This window comes from Cinclus cinclus, chromosome 24 (assembly GCF_963662255.1).
Source record: "Cinclus cinclus chromosome 24, bCinCin1.1, whole genome shotgun sequence".
In the NCBI taxonomy this organism is placed as follows: domain Eukaryota; kingdom Metazoa; phylum Chordata; class Aves; order Passeriformes; family Cinclidae; genus Cinclus; species Cinclus cinclus.
The window spans coordinates 5,794,425-5,820,476 of NC_085069.1; the positions used below are offsets into that span (position 1 = coordinate 5,794,425).

At 57.1% G+C, this 26,052-nt stretch overlaps 1 protein-coding gene across 1 annotated transcript in view; it reads left to right on the plus strand.

The window, feature by feature from the left end:
- Window positions 1–21,651, plus strand: part of SRCIN1 (SRC kinase signaling inhibitor 1) — a 54,724-nt gene extending 33,073 nt beyond the window's left edge. The window contains exons 7-21 of the mRNA XM_062508252.1: window positions 859–1,667; window positions 1,962–2,054; window positions 2,156–2,199; window positions 2,962–3,140; window positions 3,668–3,843; window positions 4,943–5,073; window positions 6,684–6,831; window positions 8,362–8,674; window positions 9,052–9,301; window positions 9,403–9,557; window positions 11,037–11,189; window positions 11,935–12,060; window positions 14,821–15,933; window positions 18,143–18,280; window positions 21,328–21,651. Coding sequence (XP_062364236.1) covers window positions 859–1,667; window positions 1,962–2,054; window positions 2,156–2,199; window positions 2,962–3,140; window positions 3,668–3,843; window positions 4,943–5,073; window positions 6,684–6,831; window positions 8,362–8,674; window positions 9,052–9,301; window positions 9,403–9,557; window positions 11,037–11,189; window positions 11,935–12,060; window positions 14,821–15,933; window positions 18,143–18,280; window positions 21,328–21,651 — 4,152 coding nt within the window. The remainder of the gene's footprint in view (window positions 1–858; window positions 1,668–1,961; window positions 2,055–2,155; window positions 2,200–2,961; window positions 3,141–3,667; window positions 3,844–4,942; window positions 5,074–6,683; window positions 6,832–8,361; window positions 8,675–9,051; window positions 9,302–9,402; window positions 9,558–11,036; window positions 11,190–11,934; window positions 12,061–14,820; window positions 15,934–18,142; window positions 18,281–21,327) is intronic.
- Window positions 21,652–26,052: the final 4,401 nt, after the last annotated feature.

Below are 26,052 nucleotides of genomic sequence, written 5' to 3' on the forward strand. Positions count from 1 at the left end.
TCGTAATCACACAATCATAGAAATCACAGAATCTCCCAATTACAGAAATCACAGAATCATACAGAATCACACAGAATCACAGAAATCACACAGAATCACACAATCACAGAATCACACAGAAATCACACAGAATCACAGAAATCACACAGAATCACAGAAATCACACAGAATCACACAGAAATCACACAGAATCACACAGAATCACAGAGAATCACAAAAATCACACAGAATCACACAGAAACACAGAGAATCACACAGAATCACAGTAATCACACAAATTGTCGTAATCACACAATCATAGAAATCACAGAATCTCCCAATTACAGAAATCACAGAATCACAGAAATCACACACAATCCCACAGTCACACAAATCCCAGAAATCCCAGAAATCCCACAGTCACTGGGTTGGAAGAGACCTTTAAAATCATCCAGTCCATCCCGTGCCCCAACACCACCTGCACTGACCCATGGCACCGAGTGCCACACCCAGGTTTTATTTTTTGAACACATCCGGGGACGGTGACTCCACCACCTCCCCGAGGAGATCATTCCAGCTCTTCATCACTCTTTCAGTAAAAAACTTTTTGCGAACATCCGACTTAAATTTCCCTTAAGGCTGTGTCCTCTGGTACCCCACCTGACCACAGGTGCCTTTCGGGGAGTTGTAAGAGTGATAAAGTCACCCCTGAGCCTCCTTTTCTCCAGGCTAAACACCCCCAGCTCCCTCAGCTGCTCCTCACAGCGTTCCAAGGGAAGGCTTTGCCCATCTGGACACGTCACTCCTTGGAGGGGCACAGGGCAGAGCGGGGTGGGGGTCCCTCTGTGCTGACCCCCTCCCTGTGCCCTATTCCCACAGCGGGACATGGTCTACACTTCCCGGGAATCCTCTCCCACCCGCCGGCTCAACAACATGTCCCCAGCCTCCCACCTGGCCTCCGGTTCCCCTCCGCCCGTGCTGCAGTCCTCGTCGCCGTCCCGCTCCCGCATGTCCTACAGCGGTGGTCGCCCTCCCTCCTACGCCGGTAGCCCCGTACACCACGGCGAGCGTTTGTCCAGCCTGCCCCCAGCCCCGGGCGTGTCCCCCAGCCCCAGCGCCATCCTGGAACGCCGCGATGTGAAGCCGGACGAGGACCTGGCGGGCAAGAACGTGGTGCTGGTGAAGAACGAGGGGCTCTACGCCGATCCCTACGGGATGGTGCACGAAGGGCGGCTCAGCATCACCTCCACGCAGTCTCTGGCGGGCATGGGGGACCCGTTTGGCTACTCTGGGGGGCTCTACAAGAGGGGTTCGGTGCGGTCGCTCAGCACCTACTCGGCGGCCGCGCTGCAGACGGAGCTGGAGGACAGTTTGTACAAACCCAACGCGCCCATCTACAGCGACACGTACGGCCCCGGGCTGGGCTTCCGAATGCCGCCCTCGTCCCCTCAGAAGATGGTGGAGCCCGGGCAGAGCCCTCACAGCCCCTACTCGGGTCCACCCAGCCGTTCCTCGCCTGTCCGTCAGTCCTTCCGCAAGGATTCCTGCTCTTCAGTCTTCATGGATGGCCCCGTGGGTAAAACTCGCAATCCGAGCTCGTCCGGGCCTCCCGAGCTGTTCCCCGGTCCCGGCGAGCGGCCGCTGTCCGGTTTCGGTTCGCCCGGTCCGGCCAAGGACACGGAGACGAGGTGAGAGGAGAAGGATGGGGGAAGGTTCTGGTGGGTTTGTGTTGGCTGAAGGGGGAGGAGGAGGAGGAGGAGCAGAGGAAGGCGCTGCCCCGGCGGGGGATGGAGATTGAGGCACCAGGTGAAGGCACAGAGAGGGGAACGAGGAGCGCGGTGACAATGCGGAATGGTGACAGCCGTGTCCCCAACACCCGGGGTGGCACGGACGGGGTGTGAGCAGGGCCGGGAGCAGCCGTGGGCTGCCCGTGGGGACAGATCCAGCTCGTGACGTGTCCCCTCGTCCCTTTCCCGGTGCAGGGAGCGGATGGAGGCCATGGAGAAGCAGATCGCCAGCCTGACGGGGCTGGTGCAGAGCGCGCTGCTCCGCGGCTCCGAGGCCGAGACCCCCAGGTGAGGGACCCCGGGGGCTGGGATGTCCCTCCTGGAGGGTCTGTCCCCCCCTCCTCACCGTGCCTGGCCCACACTCACTCTCCTCCTCTTTTTTGTTTCAGTGAGAAGACAGAAGCCACCAACGGTGGGACACCCCCATCAGCGTGTGAGTGACCCCTGGCCCTGCAGGACCCCTGCTCTGACCCACGGGTGACCCAGGGTGGGCTCTGCAGACCCCTCCCCATGTGCTGGTGATGCCTTTTCATGTTTAGAACCAGAAGCCAGGCAGAATTAAGCAGATAAAAGTGGATATATTTAATGAAGGGACTCCATTAAGGGCAGGCGAAACCTCCCCAAGGGGCTACACCCAAAACGGACAATGATCAAGAGTTTTCACAGAATTATAAATTGTGTTCATTTAAATATCGAGGGTTAATCCTCCAATTACAGCTACAGGTAATGAAGTAATTTACCCCCAGTTTGCTCCCCTCCCAATTCACTTTTGTTTACACTTTTTTGGGGCCTGAGGCTCTAGGGTGTCCTTGAGTTACAGCCCTAGAGAGGAATTGTTGTGTCTGAATAAAACGGGAGAGCAGCAGCTGCCAGGCTGTGGAGTGCTAGAATTATTCCCTAAAGCAGCGCAGGAAAAAAATAGAAAAGCTTCAAAATTTCAAATATTTTTAAAAAAAATCAGTATTTTCAAAATATTGTAAAATATAAAAGCTAAAATCCCAAGGCATCACTGGGATCCTCCCATCCTTCTCCGGGCTGTCCTCAGAGCAGTCAGGGAGGGCTTAGTACAGATGGAGGAATTTTGGAGACCACCAGAGCTGAACGATTGAGTTGAGAAAGGAAAGAAATGGGCACCAAAACCTGTCCTGGGGTGGGTGGCACCACTCAGCAACCTCTGCTTGTCCCCTTCCCGCAGCCACCAGCCGCAGTGGCATGGGGACCCCGGTGCCCGCGCCGCCACCGCCCTCGGCCACCAGCACCCCGGCGGGGCAGCCCACGGCTGTGACCCGCCTGCACATGCAGCTGCACCTGCACGACCTGCAGCAGAACGCCAGCGACCTCCGCAACCAGCTGCAGCAGCTCAGGAAGCTGCAGGTGAGCACCAAGGGAAAGGGGGACCCCCAAATGTGACCCAGCTCGTACTGGGTTAGGGTGGGAAAATTGTGTGGGAGAGACTGGGGGGTGTTCCTGGAGCTGCGGTTGGGGATCCTTCCCAAATCTGAGTTTAGGGATCCTTCCCAAATCTGAGTTTAGGGTTCCTTCCCAAATCTGAGTTTAGGGTTCCTTTCCAAGCTCAGGGATCCCTCCTGAATCCGAACTCAGGGTTCCTTCCTAAATCTGAGCTCAGGGATCCTTCCCAAATCTGATCTTAGGGGTCCCTCCTGAATCCAATCTCAGGGATCCCTCCCCACACTGAGCTCGGGGATCCCTCCCCACTCCAATCCCAGGGATCTTTCCCAAATCCCAGTTCAGCGATCCCTCCCCTCTGTAACCCCAGGGATCCCTCCCCGTGCCCAGCTCAGGGCTGGTCCCTTGTCAGGACCCATTTCCCATCTTGGGGGGATTTTTCCCAGCCTGACCCCCTCCTCTTCCTCCTCCTCCTCCTCCTCCTCCTCCCGCAGCTGCAGAACCAGGAGGCGGTGAAGACGCTGCTGCGGCGGACGGAGACGGAGATCAGCGTGCGGGTGACGGACACGATGCGCAAACACGAGGATCCTCTGCAGCGCCAGCGCAGCTTGGTGGAGGAGGAGCGGCTCCGCTACCTCAACGAGGAGGAACTCATCACCCAGCAGCTCAGGTGAGCCGGACAGGGCTCTGCCCGACACTAAAAAAGGGCACAAACTCCGGGCAGGGCTCTGTCTGACCCTAAAAAAGGGCACAAACTCCGGGCAGGGCTCTGTCTGACCCTAAAAAAGGGCACAAACTCCAGACAGGGCTCTGCCCGACACTAAAAAAGGGCACAAACTCCGGGCAGGGCTCTGCCCGACACTAAAAAAGGGCACAAACTCCAGACAGGGCTCTGCCCGACACTAAAAAAGGGCACAAACTCCGGGCAGGGCTCTGTCTGACCCTAAAAAAGGGCACGGAAACTCCAGGCAGGGCAGTTCCAAATTGCCGGGCAGGGCCCTGGGTGAGTGGGGTCCCCAAACAATGACCATGTGCCTGAAATGAGGGGGAGGGGGTCCCCATGCAGTGACCACAGAGTGACCTTGTCCCTGAATGAGGGGGGTTCCCAAACAGTGAACATGTCCCCAAATGAAGGGGGTCCCCAATAGTGACCTTGTCCCTAAAATGAGGAGGTCCCAAACGGTGACCACGTCCCTAAAATGAGGGCAGTCCCCGTGCAGTGACCATGTCCCTAAATGAGGGAGGGTCCCCAGACAGTCACCATGTCCCCAGATGAGGACGGGCCGCCATGGAATGATCTTGTCTCTAAATGAGGAGGGGTCCCCATGCAGTGACCATATCCCCAAATGAGGGGGGTCCCAAACAGTGACCATATCCCCAAATGAGGGGGGTCTCCAATCATGACTATGTCCCCAAATGAGGGGGTTCTCAAACAGTGACTTTGTCCCTAAATGAGGAGTGGTCCCAAACAGTGACCATGTCCATGAACGAGGGGGGTCCCCAACCATGACCATGTCCCCAAATAAGGGGGGTCCCAAACAGTGACCATATCTCCAAATGAGGGGGTTCCCCAAGCAATGACCATGCACCGACCACATCCCTGAGTGAGGAGGGGTCCCAGCCCAGCTTGAGGAGGGGTCCCAGCAGTGTTCCCCCTTCCCACCGAGGACCTGCCACCCTCGGGGTTCTCCACCCTCCTGACCCCCCAGTGACCCCCAGTGACCCCCCCCCCCCCCCAGTGACCCCCTGCCCTCCCCCTGCCCTCACAGCGACCTGGAGAAGTCCGTGGAGAAGATCCAGAAGGATCTGGCCCACAACCACCGGCTGATCCCGGTGCAGGAGCTGGAGGAAAAGGCCGTGGTGCTCAAGCAGCTGGGGGAGACCCTGACGGACCTGAAGGGTGAGGAGGGGGCTGGGGGGGCAAACGGAACCTTCCAGGGTTTCCCTGTTCCATCCCTGCCTGGGATGCTCCAGGTTGTTCTGGATTTGGGGTTTTGCACCTGGGGTGATCCAGGATTTCCTGGATTTGGGGTTTTGCACCTGGGGTGATCCAGGATTTCCTGAATTTGGGATTTCGTACCTGGGATGCTCCAGGATTTCCTGAATTTGGGATTTCGTACCTGGGATGCTCCAGGATTTCCTGAATTTGGGATTTCGTACCTGGGATGCTCCAGGATTTCCTGAATTTGGGATTTTGTACCTGGGATGCTCCAGGATTTCAATAAATTTGGGATTTTGTACCTGGGATGCTCCAGGATTTCCTGAATTTGGGTTTTCGTACCTGGGATGCTCCAGGATTTCCTGAATTTGGGTTTTCGTACCTGGGATGCTCCAGGATTTCCTGAATTTGGGTTTTCGTACCTGGGATGCTCCAGGATTTCCTGGATTTGGGTTTTTGTACCTGGAATGCTCCAGGTTTTCCATTGCTCTGGGATTTGGGTATTGGTTCTAGGAATGCTCCAAGTTGTTCTGGATTTGGGTTTTTCCTGGGATTTTCCAGGATTTTTCTTCCCCTGGATTAGGGTATTGGCACCTGAGATGCTCCAGGATTTCCTGGATTTGGGTTTTTGCACCTGAGGTGCTCCAGGTTTTCCCTGCCCCTGGATTTGGGTTTTTGCCCCTGCTGGGCTGATCCCCTGCACTCCCAGGTGCCATCAGTGCCATGTCCCGGTGCCCACAGGTGTGGAGGGGACACCTCCAGCCCATCAGGTAAAATCAGGTGAGAAGGAGATAGGATGGACACAGGAACACAGAGCTTCCCTGGATCCACCCCACTCCACCTGGCAGGATCCATGGCAGTGCCAGCAGGGCACCGGGAGGGTCCCAGAGGTGACACCGGTGTCCCCTGGCAGTGCCAGATGGGCACTGGGATGGTCCCAGAGGTGACACCACCAGGATGGTCCCAGAGGTGACACTGGTGTGCCCTGGCAGTGCCAGATGGGCACCAGGAGGGTCACAGAGGTGACAGCACCAGGATGGTCCCAGAGGTGACACCACCAGGATGGTCCCAGAGGTGACACCGGTGTCCCCTGGCAATGCCAGATGGGCACTGGGAGGGTCCCAGAGGTGACAGCACCAGGATGGTCCCAGAGGTGACACTGGTGTCCCCTGGCAGTGCCAGCAGGGCACTGGGAGGGTCACAGAGGTGACACCACCAGGATGGTCACAGAGGTGACACCGGTGTCCCCTGGCAGTGCCAGCAGGGCACTGGGAGGGTCACAGAGGTGACACCACCAGGATGGTCACAGAGGTGACACCGGTGTCCCCTGGCAGTGCCAGCAGGGCACTGGGAGGGTCACAGAGGTGACACCACCAGGATGGTCACAGAGGTGACGCTGGTGTGCCCTGGCAATGCCAGCAGGGCACTGGGACGGTCCCAGAGGTGACACCACCAGGATGGTCCCAGAGGTGACACCACCAGGATGGTCCCAGAGGTGACACTGGTGTCCCCTGGCAGTGCCAGCAGGGCACTGGGAGGGTCCCAGAGGTGACACCGGTGTCCCCTGGCAGCCCAGTTCCCCAGCCTGCAGAGCAAGATGCGCGTGGTGCTGCGGGTGGAGGTGGAGGCCGTCAAGTTCCTCAAGGAGGAGCCCAACCGCCTGGACGGGCTCCTGAAGCGCTGCAAGAGCGTCACCGACACCTTGGCCCAGATCCGCAGGTGAGCCCCGAGTTGTCCCCACACCCTCCCCTCAGGGCACAGCCACACCCTCGGTGTCCCTTTTGTCCCCACACCTCTGTGCCGCCTCCTCCCTGCGCATCAGCATCACGTCCCTCCCGGTGGGAGGGAATCCGAGGGGTGGTGATAAAAACTCTTTTTTTTTTTTTTTTGGTGTAAAGACCCCAAAAACACCCTTCAGTCCTTTCCAGGTGTGTGTGGGAACCTTGTATTTCATAATTTTTCTGTTGAAGGATACCAAAAACGCCCTCGTTGTCCTCTCCAGGTGTGGGTGGGAAGCCCTTTTTTGATGAAACATTCCTGCTGAAGGACCCCAAAATATCCTCAGTCTTTTCCAGGTGTGGGTGGGAACCCTTCTTTTAATAAAATCCTCATTTTTCTAATTTTTCACACCCTCAGGTGTGGATGGGAACCCCTTTTTTAATAAAATGTTCATTTTCCTGCTGAAGGTCCCCAAAAACACCTTCGTGGTTCTCTCCAGCTGTGTGTGGGACCCCGTCTTTTCATAAAAACCTCATTTTTCTGCTAATGGACCCCAAAACCACCCCCAGTCCTTTCCAGGTGTGAGCAGGACCCCCTCTTTTGATACAAACCTCATTTTCCTTGGGGAAAAAAGTGGGATTTTACATCAGGATGGAGACATAGGCATGAGAAGAAATCTTCCCGAGGAGCAGGGATTTGTTCCACTGGGGAAAAAAATCTCCTGGAGCCACTGCCCGGTGGATTTCACCTGCCTGATCCCATCAGGAAACCGCTCGGGACAGTTCCTGACCCTGCCTTAGCCTGAATTTCCAGGGAAATGATCCCATGGGATCACGCAGCACTCATCACCCTCATCCCTAAAAACTCCTCAATCCCAAGGGCAGCTCCAGGCTAATCTGGTGGAGGGGAAGGGTTTGAGGGATCTGATTTCCTGCACTGCCCCAAAATCCAGAGGGGTCTGGGGTTTGCAGGGATCTGATTTCCTGCACTGCCCCAAAATCCAGGTGGATCTGGGGTTTGAGGGATCTGATTTCCTGCACTGCCCCAAAATCCAGGTGGGTCTGGGGTTTGCAGGGATCTGATTTCCTGCACTGCCCCAAAATCCAGAGGGGTCTGGGGTTTGCAGGGATCTGATTTGCTACACTGCCCCAAAATCCAGAGGGGTCTGGGGTTTGGAGGGATCTGATTTCCTGCACTGCCCCAATATCCAGAGGGGTCTGGGGTTTGGAGGGATCTGATTTCCTGCACTGGCCCAATATCCAGAGGGGTCTGGGGTTTGCAGGGATCTGATTTCCTGCACTGCCCCAAAATCCAGAGGGGTCTGGGGTTTGGAGTGATCTGATTTCCTGCACTGCCCCAAAATCCAGAGGGGTCTGGGGTTTGGAGGGATCTGATTTCCTGCACTGCCCCAAACCAGCACCAAGCCCAACCCTTCCCCAGACCTCAGAGCACCTCAACCTGCAGGAAATCGGGATTTTGTGCCCCCCCCTCAATGCCCCACGGCCCCTCAGTGCCTCCCCTCTCTCCCAGGCAAGTGGACGAGGGCGTGTGGAGCTCGCCCAGCAGCCTGAGCCAGTCGCCCAAGAAGGTGGCCCCGGAGACGGATTTCAGCAAAGGGATGGAGCTGGAGATGCCCACCAGTCCCCCCGTGAGCCTGCACCACCTGACGGCCACCCCCGAACCCCTGGGAGTGCCCGGCTTTGGGCACAGCCCCCCCCAGCCCCAGAGCCACCCTGGCAAGAGCAATAACCCCTCCCGAGCCCCGGAGATGGTGCCAGCCAAGACCCAGACGGGCCCCGAGACCCCCAGCAAGAAAAGCGCGGACAAAGCGGTGTCCGTGGAGGTGAGAGGGGGTGCTCAGCTTCGGGGGGGCTCCTCTGGAAGCTCTGGGAAGGTCAAAATGGGGATGGGAGCCGAGCCCACCCTGCTGCTCCTCGGTGGAGGGTGGGGAGGGCTTCGAATGCGGGAGGGCGGCGGTGAAATTTGGGGATGGGGTAAAAATGCTGGGCCCCTCCCCATTTGTTCCCGGAGGGTTTGGGGGTGTCACGGGGCTCTGTGTGTCCCCCCCATTTGTTCCTAGAAGGTTTGGGGGTGTCACGGGGCTCTGTGTGTCCCCCCCATTTGTTCCTAGAAGGTTTGGGGGTGTCACGGGGCTCTGTGTGTCCCCCCATTTGTTCCTAGAAGGTTTGGGGGTGTCACGGGGCTCTGTGTGTCCCACAGGCAGCGGAGCGGGACTGGGAGGAGAAGCGGGCGGCGCTCACCCAGTACAGCGCCAAGGACATCAACCGGCTGCTGGAGGAGACCCAGGCCGAGCTCATGAAAGCCATCCCCGACCTGGAATTCGCTGCCAAGCACAAACAAACCCCGGGCAGCGGCAGCGCCGCCTCCACGCCCGAGCACAAACCCTCCAAGGCACAGCACGCCCCCAAATCGGGGGGCAAAGGGGACCCCAATGGCCGCCGGGGCTCAGGTACGGCGCGGGGAGGGCTGGGGTCGCTTCTAGAGACCAAGCTGCTGTCCCCGAGGGGACAGGGCCAGCACCGGAGCCCTGACCGTCCCCTCTGTGCCCAGATGAGCTGACGGTGCCGCGGTACCGAACCGAGAAACCTTCCAAGTCACCTCCGCCTCCCCCGCCCCGCCGGAGCTTCCCCTCCTCGCACGGGCTGACCACGACCCGCAGCGGCGAGGTCATTGTCACCAGCAAGAAAGAGCCTGGCTTTATGAAGGTAGGGATGGATGGACAGATAGATGGATGGATGGATGGATGGATGGATGGATGGATGGATGGATGATGGATGGATGGATGGATGGATGGATGGATGGATGATGGATGGATGGATGGATGGATGGATGGATGGATGATGGATGGATGGATGGATGGATGGATGGATGGATGGATGATGGATGGATGGATGGATGGATGGATGATGGATGGATGATGGATGGATGATGGATGGATGGATGGATGGATGGATGGATGGATGGATGGATGGGTGATGGATGGATGGATGGATGGATGGATGGATGGATGGGTGATGGATGGATGGATGGATGATGGATGGATGATGGATGGAGGGATGGATGGATGGATGGGTGATGGATGGATGGATGATGGATGGATGGATGGATGATGGATGGAGGGATGGATGGATGGATGGGTGATGGATGGATGGATGGATGATGGATGGATGGATGATGGATGGATGATGGATGGAGGGATGGATGGATGGATGGATGGATGGATGGATGGGTGATGGATGATGGATGGATGATGGATGGATGGATGGATGGAGGGATGGATGATGGATGGATGATGGATGGATGGATGGATGATGGATGGATGGAGGGATGGATGATGGATGGATGGATGGATGGATGGGTGATGGATGGATGGATGGATGGATGGATGATGGATGGATGGATGGATGGATGGGTGATGGATGGATGGATGATGGATGGATGGATGATGGATGGATGGATGATGGATGGATGGATGATGGATGGATGGATGGATGATGGATGGATGATGGATGGAGGGATGGATGGATGGATGGGTGATGGATGGATGGATGGATGGATGGATGATGGATGATGGATGATGGATGGATGGATGGATGATGGATGGATGATGGATGGATGGATGGATGGAGGGATGGATGATGGATGGATGATGGATGGATGATGGATGGATGGATGATGGATGGATGGATGATGGATGGATGGATGGATGGATGGATGGATGATGGATGATGGATGGATGGATGGATGGATGGATGATGGATGGATGATGGATGGATGATGGATGGAGGTGGGGCTGGGGTGGTCAGCTTGGCCTCTGTGTCCCCCAGTGCCTCCCAGTGTCCCCTGGTGTCCCCCTGTGTCTCCTGGTGCTCCCTGATGTCCTCTGGTGCTTGCCGGTGCCCTTGGGTGCCCTCGGTGCCTCTCGATGCCCCTCAGTGCCTCCTGGTGTTCTCTGGTGCCTCTCGGTGTCCCCAGTGCCCCCGGTGTCTCCCAGTGCCCTCGGGTGCCCTTGGGTGCCTCCCGGTGTCCCCCGATGTTCCCCTGTGCCTCCTGGTGTCTCCCGGTGCCTCCCGGTGCTTCCAGATGTCCCCCTGGTGCCCTTGCATGCTTCCCAGTGTCTCCCAGTGTCTCCCAGCGTCTCCCAGCGTCTCCCGGTGCCCTCACGGCCGCGCTCCCCCCGGCAGAAGGCGGAGTCGGAGGAGCTGGAGACGCAGAAGCCGCAGGTGAAGCTGAGGCGGGCGGTGTCCGAGGTGGCCCGGCCCGCGTCCACCCCACCCATCATCGCCTCGGCCATCAAGGACGACGACGACGAGGATCGGATCATCGCAGAGCTGGAGGTGAGCGCGGGAGGGGCCGCGGGACCCCCGAGGTGACAGCACCCCTGAGGTGACACCACCCCATCCCGAACAGCTGCAGGGGGTTTGGGGTGTGACATCTGTGGCATCCCCAGCACTGGCACCGTGTGGGGGTTCCCACTCGTCCTGGGGACGGAGTGGTCACACCACCAGGGACCCGTGTTACACACCTCAGACTCACCTGGCTCTGAGCACTGCACAGGTGCTCCTGTGGGGAGGGGATGGCATTAACCTGGGTCTAACCTGGGTGGTTTTAACCTGGATGGTTTTTCCCCAGGAGGGAGAACTGGGTATGGTGCAGGTGTGGGACAGGTGATGGTGCAAGGGACAGGTGATGGTGCAAGGGACAGGTGATGGTGCTGCAGGCAGAGGAACTGGACAAGTGATGCTGCCAGACTGGACCAGTGACACTGCTGGCCAGGGGAGTGGTGACACTGATGACTGGGATACTGGTGACACCGATGGCCAGGGGACCGGCGACACCTGGCCGTAGGACTGATGGCACTGCTGACCAGGGGACCAGTGACACTCCTGAATTGGAGACCCAGTTACTCTCCTGGCCAGGGGTCCGGTGACCCTGCCAGCAGCCCAGGGGACACCACCACCCGTGCACAGCCACCACCCGTGCACAGCCACCACCATCTCTGGTCAGGCCGTGACCACCCCGAGCCCCACTGCAGGTCCGGGCTACCCCCCATCCCTCCAACGGCCGTGTTTGACTCCCCAGGTGTTTCAGCGGAGCTCTGCCTCCCCTTCCCTCCCCACGCCCCGCTGTGACCCCCTCGAGGCCGTGTCCCCGGGCCACTCCGGCTGGTGGCCCAGCGGAGCCGCGGTGGCAGCCGAAGGATGGAAGGTAACAGCTCCACGGGGCTGCGCTCTCACCGCCTTCCTCCTCCGCCTCTTCTCAACTCACTTCTGCTTCTCTTCTCTAATTTAACCCACTAATGAACGGCTTCTGTCCCCACTGCCTCGCTCACGCCACCGGACCCAGCACTAACTCACGGCCGTGGCTCCCGGGAGGCTCCCGGGCCACGCCAGCACCGCGCCGGGTGCCCGGGGGGCGGGCGGTGCATGGGAGACCCCACCCCGAGCCAATGGAAAGGGAAGGGTTGGAGCAGAGCCCGGTGCTTTTGGATCTTCCTGGAATCAGATCCGGCCACATCACAGCACTCCTGATCTCCGTGCTGAGTTTTGGGGTGGAGAGAGCCTGGAAAGTGGCTGGGATGGAGCAGGGAATGCCCGGGGTGGAGCAGGGAATGCCCAGGGTGGAGCAGGGAATGCCCAGGGTGGAGCAGGGAATGCCAAGGATGGAGCAGGGAATGCCCAGGGTGGAGCAGGGAATGCCCAGGGTGGAGCAGGGAATGCCAAGGATGGAGCAGGGAATGCCCAGGGTGAGAGCAGGGAATGCACAAGGTGGAGCAGGGAATGCACAGGGTGGAGCAGGGAATGCCAAGGGTGGAGCAGGGAATGACAGGATGGAGCAGGGAATGCCCAGGATGGAGCAGGGAATGCCAAGGATGGAGCACACAATGCCCAAGGTGGAGCAGGGAATGCCCAGGGTGGAGTAGGGAATGCACAGGATGGAGCAGGGAATGCCCAGGGTGGAGCAGGGAATGCACAGGGTGGAGCAGGGAATGCCAGGATGGAGCTGGGAATGCACAGGATGGAGCAGGGAATGCCAGGATGGAGCACACAATGCCCAGGGTGGAGCAGGGAATGCCCAGGGTGGAGCTGGGAATGCCCAGGGTGGAGCAGGGAATGCCAGGATGGAGCTGGGAATGCACAGGATGGAGCAGGGAATGCACAGGATGGATCAGGGAATGCCCAGGGTGAGGGCAAAGACCAAGACAGGGGCTCCTGCTGTGCCAGACACGAGGGGAGATCTGGCTCATCCCTCAGCTCAGCTCCTGGGGTAGCTCTGGCACCTTTTTGGGGGATCCTGCTGGGTCCCCCCCCCCCCCCGCCCCTTTCCTGGGACATCAGGGCTGGAGCATCCATCCCTCATTCCCTGAGCTCCAGAGCTGGGATAAGCCCAGCTGGAATGGACCCAGAGCTCCTTCCCAGCGCTGGTGCTTCCTTCCCTCTCTGCCCGAGCTCAGGGGCAGCTGCAGGGGCACCAGTTCTGCCAGGGATGCCTGGGCATGTCCCTCGAGATGGGAACAGGGAAGTGGGGCAGGAAGAAGAGCATTTTTTGGGTGATTTTTGGCCCCTCAGGGTGTGAAAGCTCAGCTGGGATGGCTCAGCCCCTGCTGGAGCTCTGCGCTCACACCAGTGCCCCCAGTTTGTACCAGCACAGAGAAATCCCAGCCGGATTTCTGCTGGTGGCAGTGGGGTTTCCAAAGGTGTTCGGGAGGTGCAGAAATACCAGCGTGGTTTCTGTTTTGAAGTTGTTTTTTCTATCTAATGGGCTGGATAAGAGAGAATTGAACATCCCTGCCCATTCCCTGTCCGTGCCGTGGATCCCGATGGGATGTCAGGGATGGAGGAGGAATTGAACAAACCTGTTTGGTCCATGTCCATGTTCCAGTGGGATGTCAGGGCTGGAGGAGGGAGCTGAGTCCCCCTCCAAGCCCTGTCCATGCCATGAATCCCGATGGGATCCATGGGATGGACAGGAGGGAGCTGAGTCCCCCTCCACGCCCTGTCCATGCCGTGAATCCCGGTGGGATCCATGGGATGGACAGGAGGGAGCTGAGCCCCCCTCTATGCCCTGTCCATGCCGTGAATCCTGGTGGGATCCATGGGATGGACAGGAGGGAGCTGAGTCCCCCTCCAAGCCCTGTCCATGCCGTGAATCCCGGTGGGATCCATGGGATGGACAGGAGGGAGCTGAGCCCCCCTCCAAGCCCTGTCCATGCCATGAATCCCGGTGGGATCCATGGGATGGACAGGAGGGAGCTGAGTCCCCCTCCAAGCCCTGTCCATGCCGTGAATCCCGGTGGGATCCATGGGATGGACAGGAGGGAGCTGAGCCCCCCTCCATGCCCTGTCCATGCCGTGAATCCCGGTGGGATCCATGGGATGGACAGGAGGGAGCTGAGCCCCCCTCCATGCCCTGTCCATGCTGTGAATCCCAGTGGGATCCATGGGATGGACAGGAGGGAGCTGAGCCCCCCTCCATGCCCTGTCCATGCTGTGAATCCCAGTGGGATCCATGGGATGGACAGGAGGGAGCTGAGCCCCCCTCTATGCCCTGTCCATGCCGTGAATCCCGGTGGGATCCATGGGATGGACAGGAGGGAGCTGAGCCCCCCTCTATGCCCTGTCCATGCCGTGAATCCTGGTGGGATCCATGGGATGGACAGGAGGGAGCTGAGCCCCCCTCTATGCCCTGTCCATGCCGTGAATCCCGGTGGGATCCATGGGATGGACAGGAGGGAGCTGAGCCCCCCTCCATGCCCTGTCCATGCCGTGAATCCCGGTGGGATTCACAGGATGGACAGGAGGGAGCCAAACCCCACTCCCTTCCCAAACTCCCCCCTGGAACTCTGCCGTGCCAGGAAGCACCGACACAGGGCAGGGGGGACCCCAATAATTTGTGGCACCCCGTGGTGCCTCCCCAAGCAAACCCCGCTGCCTCCTGGCCCCTAACCTGTCTGAATTCTCTACCTAGGAGCCGCTGGCAGCCCCGGCCAGCCGGGCGTTCTCCCTGCCCCAGATCGTGCTCACCGAGTGGGTGTCGGAGCCGCCGTCCCCCGAAGCCGAGCCGGAGCTGTGGGTGGCGCCGGGCAGCGCAGCAGCAGGAGGGCAGCTGCCACCAGAGGGGACAAGGAGAGGCCGTGTGGCGGCTCCTGGCAGCTCCCCCAAATCCCCGCTGGCACAGGAACGCCCTCCAGCCCCTGGTGGAACATCCCGGGCGTTTCCTTTGGCAGCCTCGCCTTTCCCGAGGGATAAAATGGGGGGACAAGGAGGGGACGCGGCTCTGGACGCTGCCAGCGGGCCAGGATGTAGCGACAAGACTTGTCCCCAAATTTCCGTGGCTGCGCAGCCGCCTCCTCGGAGCCACGGGGAAGGCGCCGGAGCTGCAGAGGCCGCGCTTCCCTCTGGGATCATCCCCCAAATTTCTGATGGGGATCCCCAAAGAGGAGCCAGGCTCGCTCCTGGACGCTCTGCTGGGTGTCCCAAAGCAGCGTGGAGGGAGGAGAGCCCGCTTGCCCCGGGCCGAGAGCACCGAGAGCCTTCGGGCTGCCCGGTGCCACATCCTGGGATTGCCACGGGCACCGACCCAGCCCCGTGGGCACCGGGACATTCCCGGGTGGAGCAACCCCTGGAGCAGATCCCTGTCCGTTCCAGTTACTCCACGGCACCTCCAGGATGGGATGGAGGGGCTCCAGCTGCCGGGGACCACCCCAAAACGGGGGGGGACGTGGCGGAGGGGCTCTGCAAGGACCGCTTGTTCCCCGGGCGCCCCGCGGCTCCGGGTAAAAAGGAGATTTATGAGGACACCTACCAGAGACTGGACAGCCTGGAGGAAACCATCCGCGAGCTGGAAATGACCATCAGCGAGATCAGCAGCCACCCCGCCGTGGAATTTGTGTTCCCCAAGGACACGCCGGGATCTGAAGAGGCCGGGAAAAGCCTGGGAGACCTCGGGCACGGAGGCTGCGACGGTGACACCGCGCTGGACCTCAGCCAGGCCAAAGATGATGCTCCCAAGAGTCCAATTCCGAGCAGGACCAAGCCAGCGCTGCTCCCCAAGCCGCGGCTGCCCCCCGACACTCGCCAGGTTCATTTTCTCTTCTCCCCCGTGCCCTGCTCTGCCCTGGATTCACTCTGATGTCTCTTCCTCTACCTGCTCCCTCTCTGTGACTCCTCCTCCAGGCAGAGCCGAGGTGGAGAAGGAATCTTCCTCTTCTCCCTGACACCTGGAGGGCTTTGGGAAGGGCAGGAATGAGCGAGGCAGGAGCTGGCAGCAGGAAGGGAGACGGTGCCAGCTGGTGCTGGCTGATCCTGTCCTGGAATTAGATCCTGCATGAGGTGGATTATTCCACCCCTGGCAGGTTTTTGGAGCATCAGGTCCAGGATGGGCATCCCAAGGGGTCCACGAGCATCCCATGGGGTCCACGAGCATCCCAAGGGATCCATGACCATCCCACGGAGTCCATGAGCATCTCATGGGGTCCATGAGCATCCCATCAGGTCCATGAGCATCCCAAGGTGTCCATGAGCATCTTAAGGGGTCCATGACCATCCCATCAGGTCCATGAGCATCCCAAGGGGTCCATGAGCATCCCAAGGGGTCCATGAGCATCTTAAGGGGTCCGTGAGCATCCCAAGGGGTCTGGCCAGGCCTGGATGCTCCGGGTGCCCAAGCACCACTCTCGGTTTCTCCATTTTGCATCAAATCCCTCTCCTAATGAGCAGCAGCTGGAGCCCGGCAGATGTTTCTCCTAATTAAACCGCAGCTCGAGCTCCCTGAAGCCATCCCAAATTGCTTTCTGCTGGAATCCAGCTGAATATCTGGGAAGAACAGGGAGGGGAAGAATGCCCTGAGCTCTGCTGCAACGTCAACCTGCTCCTTTATTAACAGCCAGCACTGGGGAATAAATCTCATTTTCCATTTGGAGCCGTTCTCTCCCTCCTCGGGGGGCTCTCGCTGGGTGAATGAGGGTGTAGCTGCAATTTTTCCTGCTGGTTTTTGTTTGTTTGTTTTTGTTGGTTTTTTTGTTTGGTTTTTGGTTTTTGGGTTTTTCTTTGATTTTGTTTATGGGGGTTTTTTTGGGTTTTTTTTGTTTGGTTTTTTTGGTGGTTTTTTTTGTTGGTTGGTTTGGTTTTTTTGGTTTTGGTTTGGTTTGGAAATTTTTTTGTTTGTTTTTTTTTTTGATCCTTTTTGGTTTTTGTGGGTTTTTTTTTTTTGTTGGTTTGGTTGGTTTTTTCTTTTCTTTTTTTTTCTTTTTTTTTCTTTTATTTTTTTATTTTTTTCTTTTTTGCTTTTGTTTTGGTTTTGTTTTTTTTTCTGGGAAATGGAGCTGCAGGATGGATTTATGGCTGGCCCTTGGGCAAAGCCAGGCTCAGGATTAGGCAGGATAGGTCAGTCCTAAAGCTGAGCAGGGCTGGTGCCACCTTCCGAGGATTCTGCACTGGTTGGGAGGATTCCCAGTGCCAGGAATGCTGGGGATGCTGTGGCACAGGCTCATGTGGGATTCTCCAGAGCTGGGATTTGAACTCTGATGATCCTCGTGGGTCCCTTCCAGCTGAGGATATCCCATGATTTTATGATTTCCTCGCGCTGTGGGGTGTGGGAATCCCCCACGTCCCATCCCCACCGAGGACCCCAGGGATTCACCTGAGCCACGGATTTCCCAACCTGAGCTGTCCCCGCTGGAACAGGACAGGCAGGAGGGGGGACCTGGGGTGTCCCCAGCAGGGGAGGGGACACGCGGGGTGTGTGGCACTGCTCTGGCGATTCTCTGTATCCACACCTGTGCACAGCTGTAAATAAACTCCTCTGTATTCCCACTGCCGCCGTTCCCACCTGGAATCTGCTTCTGCCTGCCGCCGCCTTTCCCTCTCTCTTGGCCCCGCGGGGTGTCCTGTCCCGCCCTCGGTGTCCCGGTGTTTGCCGTGTCTGCCCTAAACTCCCTCTCGGGTGGCTCCCGGTAAGTCCCGGCAGGGTTCGGAACTCACGGGGACCCGGTGACCCGGTCCTCACCTGGCTTTGTCACCACGGGGACCCGGTGACCCGGTCCTCACCTGGCCTTGTCACCACGGGGACCCGGTGACCCGGTCCTCACCTGGCTTTGTCACCACGGGGACCCGGTGACCCGGTCCTCACCTGGCTTTGTCACCACGGGGACCCGGTGACCCGGTCCTCACCTGGCTTTGTCACCACGGGCAGTGCTGGCGGAGGGGGGTGTGACACAGCTCCAGGCATCCAGCGGGATTCCAGCAGCCAATTTTAACCCTTTATTTCCCTGGATTTTGTGTCCCGGCAGAGCGGTGGTGTCTCCATCCCGGCCATGAAGGTGGTGAATCCGACATCGCGGCTGAAGCAGGGCCAGCAAGGCAGCCCCGACAAGGGCAAGCACATCAAACAGCGCATGGAATACATGCGGATCCAGGGCCAGCAGCAGGTACTCCACCCCTAGAGCCGTCCCGGGGCTGCCGCGGCCCTGGCACCGCCCTCGGGCACGGCCTGAGTCGGGGACACTGCCAGGGTGATGATTTGGAGGATTTTTTTTTTATTATTATTTTTTTTTTTTTTTTTGAAACTTTCTTGGTGCGTTCTTCGTTTTGGATGAGCCCAGCAGGGTTGGGGGCAAAGGGACGTTGTGGGACAGGAGGGGCTCTTGTCACCTGCTGTGCCTCCTCCCTGGGAGCTGGGGACAGGGACACCACTTGGTCACAGAGTCTCAGCCCTTTGTCCCCCAGCTCTGGGTGTCGCCACTGCCCTGACCGGGTGGCTGAGCCCCGGTGCTGTCCCCTCACCCCAGGGGGACAGTGCCACCTCCTCGGTCATTGATGAGTGTGACAGAGCCACGGGAGCTCTGGGGATGCGGATTCCCTCCCTGGGGCTCCTGTCCCGGGGGGTTTGGGGTGCTGGGACCCCACCCACGCATCCACGGAAGCAGCTTGTGGGTGTCCCCATGGCAGTGTGGGGACAGAGTGAGCAGGCCACAGCAGCTGGAAGAGAAGAATTTTGAGGCGTTTTGGGGTGGGATGGAGCATCCCCAGCACCAGCACTGACCCCTGCCCATCCCGGGCCCAGCTCCTGCTGCGGGCAGCGGGGCTCCCCCCACTGTGTCCCTGCTGTCACCCCAGTGCTGGCCGTGCATTCCCAGCTCCCTCGGGCCAGCAGCCAGGGGATCACGGCCACTTGGGTATCCCCCTCCCTTGCTGACCTCTTCTCCCCTCTCCCAGCGCCCCTTTCCCCCTCTCTGGGCACCACGAGTGGGTTCACCTTGACCCCCTCCTCTGCCCCCGCTCTGTGTCTTGACCACTTTTCCAGCCCCAAACCCCATCAATAAACCCGATTCTGCTCATTCTCGCCGATCCCTCAGCCCTGCGGGACGAACCAAAGGTTTTATCCCCGCTACTCCGAGCAGGGTTTTTATGGGGGGAGTTCCTGCGATTTGGGCAAATGTGGAATGAGCAAAACGGGCACCTGTTGGCAAGAAGGGTCAAACCACCCTCGGCTGCTCCGTTCCCAGTGGAAAAACTTCCCGAGGGAGCATCCATCCCCGAGCTTGGGGTGTCCCTGACTGTCCCCTCCCACGTTGTCCCACTCTGAGGAACCAGGGAGAGGCGAGGAGCTCCCTCTGCATCCCCCACGGACCGGACACCGGGCAAACACCGGCCCGAGGGGCCGGCAAGCATCTCCTGACCCCATGAGGCCACCGAGTCCGATCCCCTGGAGGCCACAGAGCAGCACGGGACTCTGCTGGCACCCCCCGGTACCCAACTGGGGTGGCCACAGCCGCACTTTTCCGTGTCACTTTCGTCCCCGCGCAGGATTTGTGTCCCCTCCTCACTCCCCCAGCAGCCCAAGCCCTCCCTGATGGCGAGGCGGGGCTGGAGGATCCCTGCCCGCATTCCCGGTGGGAATTTTCAGCTCCATTCCCGGTGGGATTTTTCAGCTCCATTCTGGATGGGATTTTTCAGCTCCGTTCCCAGTGGGAATTTTCAGCTCCGTTCCCAGTGGGATTTTTCAGCTCCATTCCGGATGGGATTTTTCAGCTGCATTCCCGGTGCCCGTGCCGCTGGTGACCCCCGCTGGGTCACGGTGGGGACAGGGACAGGAACGGGGACAGGGACAGGGACAGGGACAGGGACAAGGACAGGGACAGGGACGGGGACAGGGACAGGGACAGGAACGGGGACAGGGACAGGGACAGGGACAGGGACAGGGACAGGGGCAGGGACAGGGACAGGGACAGGTACAAGGACAGGGACGGGGACAGGGACAGGGACAGGGACAGGGTGGGCACCGTCCCCCTCGGGTGCCACCGGGGGCTGTGCCCGCTCTAACGCTGCCCTTCTTGTCCCCCCTGTGCCTCCCCCGTGTCCCCTGTGCCCCCGCGCCTGTGTGTGCTTGTGTGTCCGCGTGTCCGTCTGTCCGTCCGTCCGTCCTCTCCTCTCGGGGATGTCCCCTGCCCGTGCAGTGACACGTGGGACCCGCCCTTGTCGCGCTGTTTGTGGTGGCCCTTTTCCAGCTGCTTGACCTCAGGCCTGACTCAGTGCTGCTTCTGAGCGAGCTCCCTCTGGCTCTCGGTTGTTTTGGGTTTTTTTTTTTCTGTCCCTGCTTTTGTTGTTATTTTCTCCTTTCTATTATTATTTTTTTCTTTTTTTCCCTTTCTTTTGTATTTTTATTTTTTTAAAAAAACTTTTGTCTGTTTTTTTTGTTTGTTTTCTTGTTTGTTTTTTTTGTTTTTTTTTTTTTTTTTTGGACTTTCCACCCCTTTCTCCTCCTCCTCGTCCTCCTTGAATCTTGCTTTTCTTTCCAGGCCACTAGACCATCTAAAGAGGCCAGTGAGACCTCCCCCACGGTCTCAGAAAAACCCGCAGCTGGCAGAACATCCATCCCCGTATTGACTTCCTTTGGGGCCAGGAACTCCTCCATCTCATTCTGAGCGCCCCTGAGCTCCGCCCGGCCGCTCTCCTGCTCCCGGGGGCTCCTCCTCTCTTCCTCGGGCTCCTCTTCCTCCCTGGGACTTTGGCTTCTTCTTGAGGCGCTTTGGAGGGAATCCGTCACCTGTGTCCCCTGCTCTTTTCTGTTTGATCCATGTGGGGTTTTTTTGGGTTTTTTTTTTGTTTTTTTTTTTTCTTTTTTGTTAGGATTTTTTTTTTTTTTTGGTCGCCTCCGCTCCGCCAAAAGAACTTTTGTGTCTCTCGCCTGCGCCGCGCCTCGGCCCGACCTCTGTGTCCCCTCCCGCTCCGCCATGGCCAACCAGCCACTTTCTGTTTCTCTCTCTCTCTTTTGTTTTTTTTTTTTCCTCCTTTTCTCCTTTTTTTCCCCCTCCCCTTTGGATCGCTGTTGGTTTGGTCCCCACCTCCCCCTTCTCTTTTTTCCCCTTTTGCCCTACCCGCCGTTTTTTGTTGTTTTTCTTTTATCTTTTTCTTTTTTTTTTTTTTTTGGTGGTTTTTTTTTTTGTTTGTTTGTTTGTTTTGTTTTTTATTTAAGAGCTCTCAGAGCTTCCCCCCACCAGCGTCCAGCCAGGAGCAGCTTCCAGCTCCCACCACGCGGAAAACCGGGAAGCAACGATCGCCCAAGACACCCCCGGAGCGACCCCCGGAGCGACCCCCGAGCGTCCCGGGAGCCGCCGCGTTGTCCCCGCAGGAGGAGAGGACAGCTCGGGCCAGGGCTGGCCGGTGGGTGGCCGGCGGGGCCGAGGGCTCGGGGACATCCCGGGGCTCTGTCACCGCCGCCACCGCCGCTCCCGGGTCCCCTCGAGGGGAGCCAGGGGGTCCCCGGGAGTGCCGGAGGGGTCGCAGGGCGAGGGTGTGAATTGGGGAGGGGTCCCGGGGGGGGGGGTTGCGGTGATGCCGGGGTGGGGGTGGCTCTGTCGTGGCTCTGTCCCCTCCCCTTGGGGACGAGCGGGAGCGATGGGGACCCCAAACCCCGGGGGAGCAGCCCCGGCCCCGCCCAGCCCGGCGGGGTCCCCTGGAGGGGGGGGCATGGGTGGGTGGCTTGTGGCCACCTCAATGCAGCGTGGGTGAGCCAGGTGTGACCAGGTGGGCCCAGGTACATCCTAGGTGTGCCCAGGTGCATTCTAGATGTGCTCCAGGTGGGCCCAGGTACATCCTAGGTGGGCCCAGGTGTGACCAGGTACATCCGAGGTGTGCCCCAGGTGTGCCCAGGTGCATCATAGGTGTGCCCAGGTACATCCTAGGTATGCCTAGGTGTGCCCAGGTGCATCATAGGTGTGCCCAGGTGCATTCTAGGTGTGCTCCAGGTGGGCCCAGGTACATCCTAGGTGGGCCCAGGTGTGACCAGGTACATCCGAGGTGTGCCCCAGGTGTGCCCAGGTGCATCATAGGTGTGCCCAGGTGCATTCTAGGTGTGCTCCAGGTGGGCCCAGGTACATCCTAGGTGGGTCCAGGTGTGACCAGGTACATCCGAGGTGTGCCCCAGATGTGCACAGGTGCATCCTAGGTGTGCCCAGGTGTGCCCAGGTGCATCATAGGTGTGCCCAGGTACATCTTAGGTGTGCCCAGGTGTGCCCAGGTGCATCATAGGTGTGCCCAGGTACATCTTAGGTGTGCCCAGGTGTGCCCAGGTGCATCATAGGTGTGCCCAGATGCATCCTAGGTGTGCCCAGGTGTGCCCAGGTGCATCATAGGTGTGCCCAGGTACATCCTAGGTGTGCCCAGGTGTGCCCAGGTGCATCATAGGTGTGCCCAGGTACATCCTAGGTGTGCCCAGGTGTGCCCAGGTGTGCCCAGGTGTGCCCAGGTGTGTGTGTGTGCGTGTGCAACACGAGATCCAGTCATTCCTTCCGTTCTCTATTTCGTCCTTGCGTTGATTATTTTCAGTTTGGTTTTTTTTTAATTTCAACTCCTTTTTTTCTTCCTTTTCTCTCTCCTCTGGTTTCTGTTTTATTTTGGTTTTTGTTCGATTTTTTTTTTTTTTGTATCTCTATCATTTTTGTACAGAAGAAACGAGAGCCTTTTTTTGAATAACAAAGAGAAAACACACACAAAAAAGAACAAAAAACCAAAAAAAACAAAAGACCAAAAAAAAGCAAGAAAAAAAGAAACGAAAAAAAAAATCATGATGCAATTTCTTTGGATTGCAAAAAAAGCAACTCTTTACATTTAAGTGAAGTGTCTTAACATTTTATATTGTTTTAAAAAATATATTTACATATTATATATATATATATATACGTAATATAAATCTATATATAAATATTTAAAGAGGGGGAAAAAAACTTTAAAAAATTAAAAAAAAAAAAAGGAAAAAAAAAAAAGAAGAAGAGAAATAAATCACGTCCGGTATTATTTAGGGGGTGGATTTGAAATCCCTGCTTAGGTTTAGGCTTCGCGCTGAGTCCCCGCCCTCTTTCCTTGTCCCCAGCCCTGTCCCCAGGTCCTGGTGGCGCTGGGGACACCGCGCCCATCCCCCAGTGCCAGCAGCAATAGCAGTCACCTGTTGCGTTTTTAATTAATTTAATTTTTGATGATTGTTGTTCGAATTATTATTTCTTTTCTCGGTACCAAAGTGAGTTCGCTGGAGCGAAGCCGCAGCTCCGGGGGTGGCACCTGGCGTTGTCGCCTCCCCTAGCCCGCGGTCACCTGGTGTCACCTGGTGTCAGTTTTTGTCACCTGGTGTCACCCGAGGGGGGAGAGGGGGGGGGGTGACAGGAGGTGTGGAGGTGGCAGTGCCACTCCCTTGGGGACACCCATATGGGAGGTGACAATTGTCATTCTCCATGGGGACACTCAAAAATGTCATGGGGGGGTGACAATGCCATCCTCCTTGGGGACACTCACATGGGGGGGGTGACAATGCCACCCCCTTGGTGAAACCCCCAAAAATGTCATGGGGGGGTGACAATGCCATCCTCCTTGGGGACACTCACATGGGGGGGGTGACAATGCCACCCCCTTGGTGACACCCCCAAAAGTGAAATGGGGGGGTGATAATGTCATCTTCCTTGGGGACACCCCCAAAAATGTCATGGGGGGGTGACAATGCCACCCCCTTGGGGACACACACATGGGGGGGTGACAATGCCACCCCCATGGTGAAACCCCCAAAAATGTCATGGGGGGGTGACAATGCCATCCTCCTTGGGGACACCCATATGGGTGGGTGACAATGCCACCCCTTTGGGGACGCCCATACGGGAAGTGACAGTTCTCATTCTCTTTGGGGACACTCACATGTGGGGGTGACAATTGTCACCCCTTTGGTGACACACATATGAAGGGGTGACAATGCCACCCCCTTGGGGACACCCGAGAGGTGACAATTGTCATTCTCCTTGTGACACCCCGAAAAACGACATGGGGGGGTGACAATTGCCACCCTCTTTGGGGACACACACATGGAGGGGTGACAACTGCCACCCCCTTGGTGACACCCTCAAAAATGTCATGGGGGTGACAATTGCCACTCTTTTTGGGGATGCCTACATGGGAGGTGACAATTGTCATTCTTCTTGGGGACACCCCCAAAAATGTCATGGGGGGGTGACAATGCCACCCTCTTTGGGGACACTCACATGAAGGGACGACAATTGCCACCCCTTTGGTGACGCCCCCAAAAATGACATGGGGGGGGTGACAATGCCACCCTCTTTGGGGACACACACATGGAGGGATGACAATTGCCACCCCCTTTGGTGACGCACATATGAGGGGGTGACAATGCCACCCCCATGGTGACACCCCCAAAAATGGGCTTGTCCTTAGTGTGACTCCAGTGTCCCCACCCTGGTGTCCCCACCCTGGTGTCCCCACCCCGGTGTCCCCATCCCGGTGTCCCCAAGCTGTCCCACCATTCCCCCCCCCACTTTGTCCCCTTGTCACCTCTCCTGGCTCGGTGTCACTCGTGCAGAGCAGGGGGGGTGGTGACAGCGCCAGGTGAGGTGGTGACAACGCCAGGTGAGGGGGTGGCAGGTCCCATCCTGTCCCCAAACCACCCCCACAATGTCCCCTTGTCCCGGCTGGTGTCCCCGTGAGCGTGACGTCCCCGCGTGCGTGTGTCCGTCCCCTTCATGGCATCGTGCAAATCCCTCGCTGAAGCAAGAAAACAACCCAAAAAAAAAAAAATAAAAATAAAAATAAAATAAAACCAAACAAAAAAAAAAAAATCAACTCAGTTCTGGTACAGAACAAGAAAAAAAAAAATTAAAAATTAAAAAAAAAAAAAGAGTAAAATTTTGTAAAAACCACCAAAAAAAAAAAAAAAGCCCAAATCCAAACGCTGCCTGCATCGTGCATGTGTCGGAGGCGCCCGCTGCATGCGCTCCCCGCTTTACTCGTCTGGATGTTGTTTTAAAACAAACCAAGAAAAACAAAATTAAAAAAAAAAAAAAAAAGAAAAAAAAAAGGTTAAGACTTTGAAAAGGACAAAAACAAAAGAACTGAGAAGAAAAAGCGAGAAAAAAAAAAACAACACAAAAAAAAAAAGGAAAAAACTGTGAATTTCTGGTTCTCTTCAAAGGCTGTTTTGGGGTTTCTACGCCGTCGTGTGTCTTCTTCTCTCTCTCTCTCTCTCTTCTTCCGCATGAAATTTCTCGTGAGCTGTTTTAAAAAAAAAATAAAACGAACAGAAAAAAAAAAAAAAAGAAAAAAAAAAAAGAAAAAGTTGAAAACGGAGGGGGAAAAAAAAAAAGGGAAAAAAATGTAAAAAAAAAAAGAAAGAAAAATGTAAAAAAAAAAAAAAAAAAAAGCCTCGCGCTGGGGACGAGCGGGGGAGGGGAGGGAGGGGACCCCACCCTGTGCCACCCCCCCCGTGTCCCCCGTGTCGCCGTGGATGCCATGGGTTAGTTGTGTGTGACCGTTGTAATTCCCGTGACAAAAGGGTTGCTTTTTATTCTTTTCCTTTTTCCCTTTATAACTTTTCTTTTCTATCAGAGCGTCCGGCTTTAATAAAATTACTTTTTTTTTTTTTTTTTTTCGGCCTCTTTTTCTCTCTTTTTCTTCCCCACCAAAAAAAAAAAAAAACAAAAAAAAAAAAAAAAAAGAGAGAATTTTGGCGAGGATGGCGCATCCCAGTTATGTTATTTCCTCCCCCAGAAAATGAGATTTATCCTCCCATGGAGAAATCAAGGAATAAGAATTCCCAGCAGCAAGAATTTGGAGTCTCTTCCCATCAGAAAAAAAAAAAAAAAGAGAATTAATACCGTCAAAACTTTGAATAACCAGTTTATTTCCAATATATAGACCAGGACTGGGG